This window comes from Panthera pardus, unplaced genomic scaffold (assembly GCF_024362965.1).
Source record: "Panthera pardus isolate Hobbes unplaced genomic scaffold, ASM2436296v1 HiC_scaffold_24, whole genome shotgun sequence".
Classification (NCBI taxonomy): Eukaryota; Metazoa; Chordata; class Mammalia; order Carnivora; family Felidae; genus Panthera; species Panthera pardus.
Window position 1 is genome coordinate 117378572 of NW_026526810.1, and position 13832 is coordinate 117392403.

Genomic DNA, 13832 nt, shown 5'->3' on the forward strand with positions numbered 1-13832 from the left:
ATTCCTCTAAACAGAAGAAAATTTATTAACCCTAGTGGACCGAATTAGATTCTTGTACCTTGAGGGAACAACATCCCATTCAAGGTTTAGGACTTGCCTACAGTCACTCAGGTATTGAAAGAAAGAGTTAGGATTTGATTCTAGTCTGACTTCAGAACCCATGCTATTACACTATTCTGCTTCCTATGTGTTGATTTTCTTACCTTATTTCTGTTCTCTTCTCTTTCATGCGCTTTAGTGGCATTTTCAACACTGGACTTGGAGTATTCCCTGACCTGACCAAAGTTTATTCTACTGATGTATTCTTTATACTGTAAGTATGCACACATGCAATATTTGGCAGTATTTTGTCACCAACAAGAAGTAGGATGCAGTCATAAGGGTTGGTTAAAACGAAGTGAAGCAATTGTCTCAAGGGGAAGAGAGATCAGCTGTTACAAACGCACTGGTGGGTGAAGCAAGACAGGGACTGAGAAATGACCATTGGGTTTAGTAATATGGCACTTTGGTGACTCTGACAAGAGCAGTTCCACAGGAGCTCCATCCAGGATGAAGTCTGGTTGGAGTTGGCTCAAGAAAGAGTCAGAAGGAAACAAAAAAAAAGAAAGAAAAAGAGTCAGAAGGGAAGAGTTAGAGACAGTGACCATCAACTCTTTTGAGAAGTTTTACTCTTAAAAAAGAGCGGTAGTTAGAGGATATTGGGTCAGGAGAAAAGGCTTCTTTTTGTTGTTGTTTGATGGGACAAATTATGGCATGCGTGTTTGCTGATGCGATTATTGAATGGAAGGGAAATTTGATGATAATGATGATACTTTATTTTCCACGTAGTTCTTAATAGCTTTTCAAACACTTTCCCAGGCATTATGTTTACTTCTCTCAACCACCTTATAAGGTATAAATGGAAGTTATAATTTTTTCCATTCTACAAATGAAGAAACTGAGGAATTGAGAATCTAAGTGATTTTGTCTGAGAAGAGTCCCAAGGAGTAGTAACTAGGGGTGTTAAAACTGCTTCCTGTGATTTCTGATTGGTGGCCAAGTGCCCTTTTCCAAAACCTGTGACACAGTCAAGTGTCTTACCTACTTGTATAGAAGTAAAAGGACTTATGCAGAGTTACAGGTTGAGTCTGCACTACAGGAAAATGTGGAGTGATAGGATCTGAACTCTCAGGATTTTGCTAGAAAAAAATGACCACACTCCTTTGCTGCAGAAGAGCTCAGTTCAAAATGTAGGCAGTCTTCTTGCAACTAGACTGGCACACAAATGTTCTCCGGAAGCATCTGCTGGCAGTGTTTTGCAAGTAGAGGACACTTTGTAATATTCATGAAAAGAAATCCATTGATCTCCTTCTACCAACCCTTCTTTAGGTTCCATACACTTAGAAAACTCTAGTTACCCTGGACAAAGTATTGGTCGCAGATTTACAAGAATACTCTAGATCCACCTGCTCCCCTTGCAAATGAGGATTAAGTCGGGGACCTCAGCCCACACTCAAAGTGCACTTGCTTCCTGCACTTTTGGGGCTGTGACTGCGTGTCCACCTGGGACAGCTCTCACCACCTCACTGGACCTCTAGCCACTAGCAGCTAAGAAATGTCAATGAAACTTAAAAAGAAACAAGATTAAACTAAATTGTGTCAGGTTATTTATTTGAGAGCATAGGTAGAGCAAGAGCCCAGCTCCAGAAGGAAAGCATTTTTTTTTTTTACCAAGTGTTTTTTCCCCCTCTTTGCAGTGAAATTACAGACAACCCTTACATGACGTCCATCCCTGCGAATGCTTTTCAGGGACTGTGCAATGAAACGTTGACACTGTGAGTATTGCCAGTTCTACTTCTACCAAAATGCAATTTTTATTTGGACCACTGTCGTATTTTCATAGCCCATCCAAGAAATATACTACAGGATGTGCTGTATCATCTACTAAAGTAGTTAATTAAGAGGATTGCCTTATGGTATGGTACTCAGTAGACGACAAAATGGTTTAGGTAACAAGACAAGTATTCTCCTCTACAAATGGTCAGCATGATTTATCTGTAGAAGACCATTTCGGTTTTATAAACCACATGGCCTTTGTGGCAACTGAAAAAGGTAGCCATACACAATACATAAACTAGTGAGTCTGTCTGTTCCAATAAAATTTTATTTACAAAAACAAGTACTGGACCAGATTTGACCTGCATACCTTATAATATAACTGTATTCTAGTATCCATATTGTATAGAGGAAGAACCTGGGCTTAGAGCAAATTGAACTGTTCCAAGGTCACTGAGTTCGAAAATGATGCCACTAAGGGCTTCTCATGCTCTCTGTACTCACATTCAACTTGCTCATCACAACTATTATGAAATTTCTATAAAGCCATATTGAATAGAAAACAGTATTGTTCTATATCATTACTTTTCCAGAGTTTGAATGGGTTCTGCTCTTTAGATAAAGGAGAAGTTTATTAGAGAAATTTATAAAACGTTCTAATAAGTCTAATAGAAGTATAAAAGTTAATTCTCCAAACTGGTAGGAAATTCCCCTCTTTCATGAAATTAGCCACAAAATAAAATTGAGGTTGTCCAAAGGATCCCTTGTCTCTAGCTTCAATACCACTGTCCAAGCTCGGGCCTGGTGGTGTTTTTGCCTGGATTGTCACCCAGCTCCCTTTCTCTGGTCACACTACAGTCCAGGGGTTCTTTATCATATATAAATTTGTTTGGATTATTCCCCAGCACAATTGATCCAAGCCTCCCCTGCCATTCTTGTAAGGGGCTGCTTCCAAGCCATTCTAAGTCTATCAATCTAGGCCCTCTGAAGCTATCTCAACCTCTGGGACTCTATCCACAGTGGAACATTTCAGTTCATCCTTCTCGAAACAAGGAGAGAGCTCTCTTGAAAAGAGACTCGTTCTTGGCCACCATTTCATCTGACAACACAGCAAAGACCTGGAGTCTTAGCCTGCTCAGTCCCAAACCCCAAGGCCATTTGTCTCCTCTGTAAAGGTTTCCATTGTACCACTTACCACTCATTGTATGTAAACTACTTTCTCAATTTCTTTACAGAAGGTTACCTTCAGCTTTTGGCATTTTTTTTCCTAAGGACCTCCTATCCCAAGCAGCCCTCTCAAGTAAAAGCTGCTGGTTGTCCCACTGAGCACAGGCCCCAGTAGGTGTTTAACAAACATCCAAATAAGGGAATCTCATGCTTCCTGCAATCTAGTGGTGGGGATGGCATGAGTTGCCCACTATCTTTTCAGATGATTATTTTTACATTCCTGAAAAAGAATGTTCTTGCTTCTATGAAGCTCATGCTCAAAAAAGTATGAAAGGGTATGAGTCCAACAGCAGAATTTATATGCATATTCCTGTTAGGATAGAGTTTCAGAGTTTGCAATCCTTTTTTTTTTTCTTTTTCACTATTTTTTCTTCCTTCACTTTTTTCCCTTTTTAAGGCCTGTTTGTCCAATAAGAGTTTTATTTAATCTCTGAAATGTAATTCCAACAAAGAATATTTTCATTGTCTAGGAATCTCAGGAGGAAACAGAAAGTTTGGGAGAACAGAAATCTCAAACTCATGATTCTCACATATAATATAAAAGAACTCTAGTTCAGAAAAAATTATCAGAGCTTTCTTCAGCCTCTGTGCCTAGCACCTCTGTGCATTGCAATCCTCACCCAGGACACATTAGTAGCTGGAATTAAACTCATTGTATGATTGTTTAAAACTAATCAAAAATAAAAACAAAGATTAGTCTCAGTTCTCCACAACTACATAGGATAAATGCCAGTTTTCAGGGTATCCCTTTTAACACGGTCATGTCCTAAGTGTCTCTCACCAATAAACATATAGCTATTTGATCCTCCCAGCAACGTTTTGGTTAGGTATTAATATATTTCTTACAGATAAGAAAGCTGAGGACAATAGAGGTTGAGAAATTCTCAGGATCACATATGATGAAGTGACAGAGCCAGATAAAATTCCAAGTGAAGAGTCTCTTGCATGCTTCATAGCGTGTCACCAGAGTTAACAGGTGGTGGGTACAACGGTTTTCAGAATTCCCCTACAACTGTCACTAGTTGTACTTGACTGTGGTCGTGGCTGCCTTCTCTTTCTGGATGCCAATAGCCCCCATGCATCCCCCTGGAGATGGGGGATGGCTAGGACTAGGCTAGGGCTCCTTTTCCTTTGGGTACTTAGGAAGAATCACTTCCTGAGGACAGAAATCCTGACTCCCGGCAGCTCCGCCTCAATGTGGCTTTGGCAAGTCACCCCCACCTCTCAGTAACTTGAGTAGTACATAGAGGAGATGACACTTCAGTCCAGTCCCAGGGATCACCGCACAAAGTAGCTAGTCACGGAAACATAGCAACCACTTAAAACATCAAAATTTCCACAAAAAAGAATGCTCTACCTGTTTTCTTAGATTTGTCTTTGAAGTTCGATTTGATTCAGCCTGCAACCATTAAGCATTTAATCTATGATAAGCCCTGAGGACAAAAATGTGGATAAAGCACAAATGTGAAGTGGCATTTTAAATAGGAAAATATAAAGCTTATGCATTCAGATGCATAGTATCTTTTAAAATTGACCTCTTAAGAAACTGAAGTTATTCCTCCATTACTAACATTGAATTGTTACCTGAAACTCTTCTTTTTTGAGTATAGGTAGAACATTTAAAAATCAATCTTTTTTTTCCCTTCCCCCATGGTTGATGGGGGGTGGGTGATGGGCATTGAGGAGGGCACCTGTTGGGATGAGCACTGGGTGTTGTATGGAAACCAATTTGACAATAAATTTCATATTTAAAAAAATAAAAAATAATAAAAATGAAAAAAATAAAAAATAAAACAAAATAAATCCTTAATGGTGGCAAATCTTTGCTCTTCCAAGTAAATCCACTTCTGAGAAACAGTTTGAAGTTACTGGGAGCTGTGTGGAAAATGGGGATTCACCCTGGGAGATATTACTCTATGTTCCAAGCAAGACATACTGTAAAGTTTTCTTGTGGGACCTGAGAACCTTCACTGTACATTTCTGATACCACAGAACTGAAGCCCAACCCTCACCTCTTATGGGTCACTGATTTCTCCTCTCTCTGTTGATTGTAGGAAACTATACAACAATGGCTTTACTTCAATCCAAGGACATGCTTTCAATGGCACAAAGCTGGATGCTGTGTAAGTCAAGGGTAATCATGGAAACCACTGTTTTCCTTCACATTCCCACACCCATTCGATGGGGGATCATCCCATGGGTCACAATTCTGTTAGAGATAGGTTGTACCAGAGCATTCCTCAAACCCAGAGTTAGCATGACCAAAACGTGGAGATGATGTTAAATAACTTAGCAAGAGGCAGCTTTAGTATACACTACAATGACTCCAATTCTAAATCCCCAAGTTTTATCCTTGATAAAATGGAGAACCACGGTCTCATCTTCAGTTTCCTTGAGAGCTTGTTTGGAGGTTCTAGCAGGATTGTGCAGCTACTTATAAACCCTTGACTGAAGAACGGTGCTTCTCTACAGGGGAAGGTTGTCCTCTTCGACCAAGTGCACAGCTTCAGGAGGGACGCACATGGAGTGGTGAGAGAGGAGGGGGCACACCTGCCTAGCCAGCCAGATCAATGGACTCAACCCTGGTGATCAATGGGGTGACAGATGTCACAGCCAGATCGCCCTCACATCTCAGTTTTCTTGTAGAGGTGTGTGTGTGTGTGTGTGTGTGTGTGTGTGTGTAAACATTCATCTATATGTACATGAAGTAAAAGGTGTCTTTAATTGAGTCCAAAGCTGTTCAGAAAGTAAGGTTTATCTTTTTAGTGTTTTCTAGCACTTTTCCAAAAGGTTTAGTTTATATTTGATTCACTCAAAAATAGCTGAAAAGACATATCCAACTTTTGCCTGCCCCCAAAATAAATAATGCCTAGAATAGGATGTTGGCCAAAAGATAGCCATCGAACTGGGGTTCTGTCTTTGTTGTATTTTTCTGTCAGATCTTTAGGGCCCCCAGTATCGACACCAGGATATATGTTGTATCTAAGAGCTTGTGGACTGGCTCAACCCTACTAATTTGTGTTTTAACCTAATATCTAATAATGATAAAATAGCTTTAGTAGAGTCTCCTTCCCACGGTGTCGTGGATGAATTAATTTGTAGGGCCTTCCTACTACCAAACCACTAGATCATACATTTAAAAAGATATTTTATGTCATAGCTCCAAGAGAGGGAAAAGAAACCAGGAGCTGAAGCCAAAGTGGTGGGTGCTTACAGAAGGTGGACATTCCTAGGGATGGCTGCCAAGATCAGTGGTGCCAAGATACTAGGCTTTAGTGCAGTGAGAAGGCAGGGTAGTGAGGTAAATCAGAGACTTCTAGATTAAGCCAGAGAACCTGGACCAGAGCTGGAGTGGTACCAGCCTAGGAGTACCTTTTGATTCCAGCAGAAATAAATGCAAATCTCGACAGAAGGAAAAAACCAGTGCAGGCCCCCTAGATTTTTTAAAGATCAAGATCAATCAGGTATGTATGAGCTCACAGTCAAAAATCACATATAGGAGGGAGCGCCTGCATGGCTCAGTCAAATGTCTGACTCTTGAGATCAGCTCACATCATGATCTCATGGTTGTGAGATCGAGCCCTGTGCAGGGCTGTGTGTGGAAAGCATGGAGCCTGCTTGGGATTCTCCCTCTGTCTCTCTCTCTCTCTCTCTCTCTCTGCCTTTCCCCTGCTTTCACGACTCTCTCTCTCTCAAAATAAATAAATAAAAATTTTTTTTTTAAATCACACATAGAAGAAAGAAAACCCCCTATGGTAAGAGTCAGCTGGAACAACAAACAACAGATTTTTGTTTGTTTAATAACGTATCACTGAGTATTTTTTCAACAATTATATTTTCTTCAATTCCAGAACTTCTATCTACTTTAAAAAAAAAAAATTTGCCTGCTTATTTAAAAAAAATTTTTTTAATGTTTATTTATTTTTGAGAGTGGAGAGAGAGACACAGTGTGAGAGGGGGGAGGTCAGAGAGAGAGAGGGAGACACAGAATCTGAAGCAGGCTCCAGGCTTTGAGCTGTCAGCACAGAGCCCAACATGGGACTTGAACTCACGGACTGTGAGATCATGACCTGAGCTGAAGACGGACGAACCAACCAACTGAGTCACCCAGGTGACCCTGCCTGCTCATTTTTAACAGTCTCACTGCTTACTCATTTTTGTGATTCCATCTTTTTTTCCCTTTAAACATTTCACTTGTAGTTATTTTATATTTAGGGAGTGATTGTCGCAAAACCTGAAGGCCTAAGGTTCTTATACAGTGCTTCTCAAACTTTACTGAACATGTAACCCATCTGGGGGATCTTGTTAAAATGCAGAATCTGCATTTTAGATTTAGAGATTAAAAAAAACCCAGAACCCAACCTCAGGTATAGAGTCATTTGTTTGTGAAAATTTTATTTGTCACAAGCAAAAGATTTTAAAGCCCATGATTAGGAGCTGTGCTTTAAATGATCTGTTCCTTTATCCTGCTATATGTAGTCATTGACAGGTATCACTCTCCATCACTCTCATTTTTTTAAAAAATTTTTTAGTGTTTATTTATATCTAAGAGAGAGACAGAGACAGAGCACAAGCAGGTAAGGGGCAGAGAGAGAGGGAGACACAGAATCCAAAGCAGGCTCTAGGCTCCAAGTTGTCAGCACAGAGCCCAACGCAGGGCTTGAACCCACGAACTGTGAGATCATGACTTGAGCCGAAGTCAGACGCTCAACCAACTGAGCCACTCAGGCACCCCTCAGCTATCATTTTTTAAGCACAGAGATGTGGGGTGTAAAATTCAGCCTTTAGGGCTACACAGCATAGTTCTTAATACTGGCCCAAAACTGAAATCACCTGAAGAGATTTGGAAGCGCAGATGCCTAGGTTTTACCACACATTCTGGTGTAATTGGTTTGGGTGTAGCCAGGGCATGGCCATTAAAAAATCTCCCTATGTGAGTCCAGTGTAAAGCAAGAATCAAGAACCGTTGCTGCAGAGTATGTTATTATCAGTCTTTTTGTCCAACAGTCACAGTTGCGTATGAAGAGAATGAAGCCCAAAGTGAACAAACACGTGATTTTTTTTTTTTTTTAACATGGCTTTTTAAATTTGGTAAAGCTAGCTGGTGGAGCCAAACCAAAGCCAGGACCTGGATCCCCTTGTTCAAGACTCTTTTTCCTGTGCCCTCCTGGGATTCATATTTGCTGACCTAGCAGCCACGACCAAGGCTTGGACAGGCAATTCCTCTGGCTACTGTGGTTTGTTACTTAGCCCAGGAAAATGGGCTAAGAACACCTCTTAGCTCAGTCTATTACAGGCACAAAATACAGAAGCTAAAATATCTTGCAGCTAAGAAAAGTGCACTTGGGAGAGAAAAGAGGCCACTCAAGACTCAAGAAATAACCTGTAGAAGTTTCAGAAAAGAGTCACCCCAAGCAATGGTGTCATTCCTCAGTGAGAACCTGGCTTTACCAATGCAGCGAGGTCACCAATTCAGCGAACTTCCAAATGAGGTCTGAGTGGGAGACACCTTGATGAAAAAAGGCTGGCTGATAAAATGTTATTAAATTCAAAGGACTGGGATTGAAGTTAGGCCATGTATGTTGACCATTTTGCTTCAATACATCTCATGCTTACTCATAAATGGCCTTTTGGTCACGTTGGAGAACTCCACAAAGACTTAAAGAGATTTCCAAAGTGAATCTTCTGTAATCTGGAGACTGCTGTGCTACGTGACTCTCAGCGTAAGTGTAGCAGCATATTATTTTATAGCTTCAGTCATCAAATCAGCCGCAGAATATCACAGGAATTTAGAGACATTTTCTATTGAAAAGATGGAAACACTAACAAGGGAGCAATAATTTCTATCCCAGATTCTCCCCAGCTCTTGTGGCATTTTCCAAACTACGTTCCTTGAATTCTTTTTCCATGGTAAATTAATGGATGTTACTTTTATTTTATTTTTTTATTGTTTTTATTTTAGAGAGAGAGCACGCAACTGGGAGAGAGGGGCAGAGGAAGAGAGAGAGAAAATCTTAAGCAGCCTCCATGCTCAGTCTGAAGCCCGATGCAGGGCTCAATCCCAAAACCCTGTGATCATGACCTGGGCTGAAATCAAGAGTCAGTCATTCAACCGACTGAGCCACCCAGGCACCCCATGGATGTTATTTTTAAGAAGCTATTCATACCCTTATAAATTTCAACAAAGTGTAATGGCGGACTTCTTGGGTCTTTTACTAGGACAAGCTGAATTATTGGTATCCAAGAGAGGAAGGCAGTATGCAGAGCTTCCCAGGGAGCTCTTGGTTCCAGAAGCCTCTCTCTGGATTGGTGTTCCACAGAACACTTTTGGGGAAATGCTACTCAAGAAGAATCTTTTGATATGTAACTTTGTTGAGTGGCAGAGAAATTTAACAAGGTCTATTTTAGAGGCAGTTTATGGAGAATCTAAGAGCCAGTAGAGTTTCAGATCATCTGATGATCTTCTGAAGTTAAACCTATGAAGAGGCTATGTAAGAAGACTCTCTCTACCTTCTCACCATCTTTCTCCTCTGACCATGTCCTGGGTTCTACAAGAGGCCTGGCTAATGGCAGAGAATTATAAAGTTGGGGGAAATGGATTTCATTTCAAAGTTCCCTGAATTATAGTCTTTTGTACTCACTGTAACTATGCCTTTAAACATAGGAAAGAAATCAGTGCACCATTTTCACCATACTTTCTTGACATTTTTATGTGAAATGTTAAAGGTTTTTGGGAGGATTTAACTAACGTGGGACATATTTAAATGAGAATCGTTTGTTTATTGACTTTTAGAAATCTAGATCAGAGATCAGCAAACATTTTTGGAAAGGGCCAGATGAATATTTCGGACTTTGTGGGCCATATGATCTCAGTCGCAGCTACTCAACTCTGCCATTATAGTGTAACAGCAGCCACATACAGTACATAAAAAAAAAAAAAAAAATGAGCCTGTGTTCCAATAAAACTTTATTTACAAAAACAGGTGGCAGGCAAGATTTGACCAGATGGTCGTAGTCTGTGGACCTCTGCTCTAGATGAGGGTACTCAGTGAGGATGACTGTGTGATAAAATATATAGTCTTCCAATTCCTGGTAAAGGTCAAAGGCAAGTATGGGATAAAGAGAAGTATCTGGACAAAAATATTTTAGGATTTGAAAGTTCAGATCCAATCATAATAGAAAACAACGATCTTTTTTTCCAATTAGTATTTTGAATCCAAATTTGAAATTCCGTTATAAAACAATGTTCTATCTATTCATCATTCTACCCTCAGTTTCTGATTCCTGGCTCATGGAAACTTTTTTTTTTTTTTTCAGAGTTAAGCACTTCAGTGAAAGGTATCATATAAATACAAGGTAAAATCAAGATGATGATGGGGCTAAGGTGGTTTGGGAACTACAGGAAGATAAGAGTTGAGCTGCAGATGGAGAAAACAGAGGTCAAGTTTCCATAGTAATAATGAAATAGTATTCACTTTGTGATTTTAACATAGGGCTGTTGCTTCTGGTCTCAATGCTAACTGCGATTTTAAACTAATGTGAACACATCAATATCCTACTATTATTCTATTTGTGTACAAACATTACACTTAGCATGTTAGCAAATTGCTAAATTCTCCAGAAGTATGTTTGTGTATCTTTAGGTTCAAATTTAAACAATGTGTCATCGTCTGAAAGAACAATGATTCCCCATCATCCGCCTTGTGTCAATTTACTGAAATTAGCAGATTTAACTTCATTTAGACCTTTTTTTAGTGGAACCAAAGAATGCAATTGCAGCCAAGTTGGACAAATTTCACATTAAGAACAAGCACAGATGCTTCAGCTGTAGTTGGGTAGAAGTTCGTGAAAATCATGGCAGATGTGTAAAAGCACTTGGTCCTGTGATTTCATATGGAACCAAGCACACTGTCATCACTCAGATGTGAAATTAATGATAATACAAGCATTCCTTGCTCAGCAGAAGTTGAACTGCTCCCAGTTGTAAATTCAGCCACACATTCATTCTTTGGAACCTCTTTTCCATCCTCTCTTTCACACAATCTGGCATAGGGATGTGTTACTTAATGTCTGATTCTCCGTGTTGTATTTTCTATTGTCAAACTCAAGTAACTAGCTACTATCTGACAGTAAACATTTGGGCAAGAAAAAAAAATACCATGTTGATCTGCTAAGAACATACTGAACCGCTAGTCATTATGAACAGAGAAGTCAACACAATTCATGTGCTAATGAGCCTCACACATTAGTTGATTAGACACAAAACACCACAGTTTGGAGCACTGGGACAAGATGACAATAGAGAAGATTATGGGATTAAGCAGGCTATTATTTCCCATGGAGTATTTGAATGGCTTGTAAGATATGCTCTAAGGCTGGCTTTTACCTCTATTGAAACTTTGAGCATTTTCTCACCTGTTACTGTTATAGACAGATCTGATTTCTGCTGCCAAAAGGATTTCCATGGAGCAATGAGGGCTGGGCAGGGGTTCCCTTTAATTTTTCCAAATAACCAACGCATAGATGGGGAAACATGGTTCCTTACAGAAGTATTCCCATGAGTCTCACAACATAAACAGGTGCCAGCCCAAATGTCCCCTAAAGGGACTATGGAAATGCAGGCTGAAATTCCATCTTGGAGCTGAAATATATCCAAAATTCCCCAGAGAGCAAAGCTCCACAGCAACCACAACTTTCCTTGCCACAGTGTCAACCTCCTCCCTCTGACATAGGTCACTTCCTCGCCTAAACATAATATATAGGGCACCTCTAGCTAGGAGTTACCCAGCAACTGGACATTCATTTATTCATCCATCAAGTTTTTACTGAATGGCTGTTACATGCCAAGGATAAGTCCAATGAACAAGGATGTGAGCTATAATATTGTATCTTCCATGCTAAGTTCATCAATTGGATATTCTTCCCCAACTCATTCCTGACCATCCTCATTTTTCTGACTACATTGTTGTTCCTTAACTGTGAGATACACATCATAAGCAGTGTAAAGCATTGAACACACCCGTAGCAGTGTCTGTATCATTTCTAAAGGAAATGTTAGTTCTTTTCCCATAAGCCCTTCACAGTATTTGTATTTAGAAATCCTGGATTTCAAGAAGTCTTTCCTTTCAGCTCTGACTCAAAGACTTTATACTGTCTATTAAGCTCATTTATGTCAACCATATCCTTGCAAAAGGATATCCTTGCAAAAATGATCACATACCCCATCCCTGTAAAGGAATCATTGTCTGGAATAGCTTACTCATGTAGCCTACCAAGGTTTGTGATTGATTTATCCAAGCTTGTTTATAGAATGTGGATTCTAGGAGAATCAGCCTAAATCATGGTGAAGGCATCAGTCTAACCAGACTGACATTCTCAGGTAACATTATGTGATAAATGAGGATGATAAAAAAAAAACAAAAAAAACAAAAACAAAAACACTTTCCTCTTGGATATTAAGGGTTTTAAAAATCTGTGTCCCCATCCCATCCTCTTAGCTTCAAATGGAAAGTGGGATCAGCAATCTGAACCCAAGGTAAAAAGCTTCACGGAATTATCACAATCTGTGATAATAAGGAAGCCCCTTGAAACACCTACACATGGACTAATATTTTCATTTTTTAAATCTTTATTTTTGAGGGAGAGACAGAGTGTGAATAGGGGAGGAGCAGAGAGAGAGAGGGAGATACAGAATCTGAAGCAGGCTCCATGCTCTGAGCTGTCAGCACAGAACCCGACACGGGGCTCAAACCCATGAACAGTGAGATCATGACCTGAGCCAGTCAGACGCTTACCGGCTAAGCCACCCAGGCGCCCCTAATAGTTTCATTTTTGAGCGAGCACCTAATTAACTCTAAGAGATAAAGTGCCCAACAACCCTGCTGGTTTTAGAGAACACAGCCTCCCCCAAGACTCAGTTCATCTCCGTTCAAGCTGGCTGCACCCTCTCTCCATCCTTTCTCCCCTCCTGGACTCTGGCTGGCTTTCCCAGTTTGAAATCTTCTGCGGCGTTTCTGGTAAACTGCAATGCTTATCAACCAGTTTCCTTATCCTTGGGGGCGTATTGAATATCAGATGAAAACACTACAGCATTGGACAAGCAATTATTTAGTTTTACAATAATTTCTAAGGATTAGAGCGAGCCGATTTTCACTTGTAGCAGTCTGCAATGAAGAGGAAAAACTGAGATGAGCTCACCGATCCTCACATGAGACTGGGAACGGAATGTGGTCTGCAAGTTGCAGGGTCCAAAGAATACAAAAAGAGATGCCAGCCAGTGCAGCACTCCACTTAGTTGTCTTTTTACAAAATCATGCTGTTCAGGGTCTTCTCTCCGATTGTTTCTCCAAGATGGTTCTTGCCTGCTCTAGCTATCACTGATCAAAGGAATCTCATGGACACGGAGGGTTGAGGGACAGTCATACAGTGACCACATGAAGCCTGTTATTGACAGCCTTACATGACAGCCATTTAACCAGAAGGCACACGTGACTGCTGCCACATCTTAATCGGGTCTTTGTGTGTGTGTGTGTGTGTGTGTGTGTGTATGTATGAGATTAATTGAACCCCTCCATTTCAGACTTAACAATGTCCTAGAAGCTTAGGATTTTCTCAGTCACTGCCTGAAAAGCCATGTCCTGCCCATACCCTGTGGCATTTGTAAACCAGCTGTCTGTCACTGCCATCAAGAAAGTCACGTGGCCACCACACCATATGCTGAGTCTTCTTTCATTCTGGATTATTTTTTCCTTAAAGCAATCTCATGTGTCACTAAAAGTTGAACTTCACCC

At 40.3% G+C, this 13832-nt stretch overlaps 1 protein-coding gene across 6 annotated transcripts in view; it reads left to right on the forward strand.

Moving 5' to 3' along the window:
* The window catches only part of TSHR (thyroid stimulating hormone receptor), a 158782-nt gene that overhangs the window by 115275 nt on the left and 29675 nt on the right, over positions 1–13832 (forward strand). For 4 of the 6 annotated variants that reach the window (XM_053889683.1, XM_019461923.2, XM_019461928.2 and 1 more), the window contains 4 exons: positions 239–313; positions 1737–1814; positions 5097–5165; positions 10360–10380. In XM_053889683.1, coding sequence (XP_053745658.1) covers positions 239–313; positions 1737–1814; positions 5097–5165; positions 10360–10380 — 243 coding nt within the window. The remainder of the gene's footprint in view (positions 1–238; positions 314–1736; positions 1815–5096; positions 5166–10359; positions 10381–13832) is intronic. The other 2 variants (XM_019461922.2, XM_019461926.2) reach the window with 1 other exon arrangement.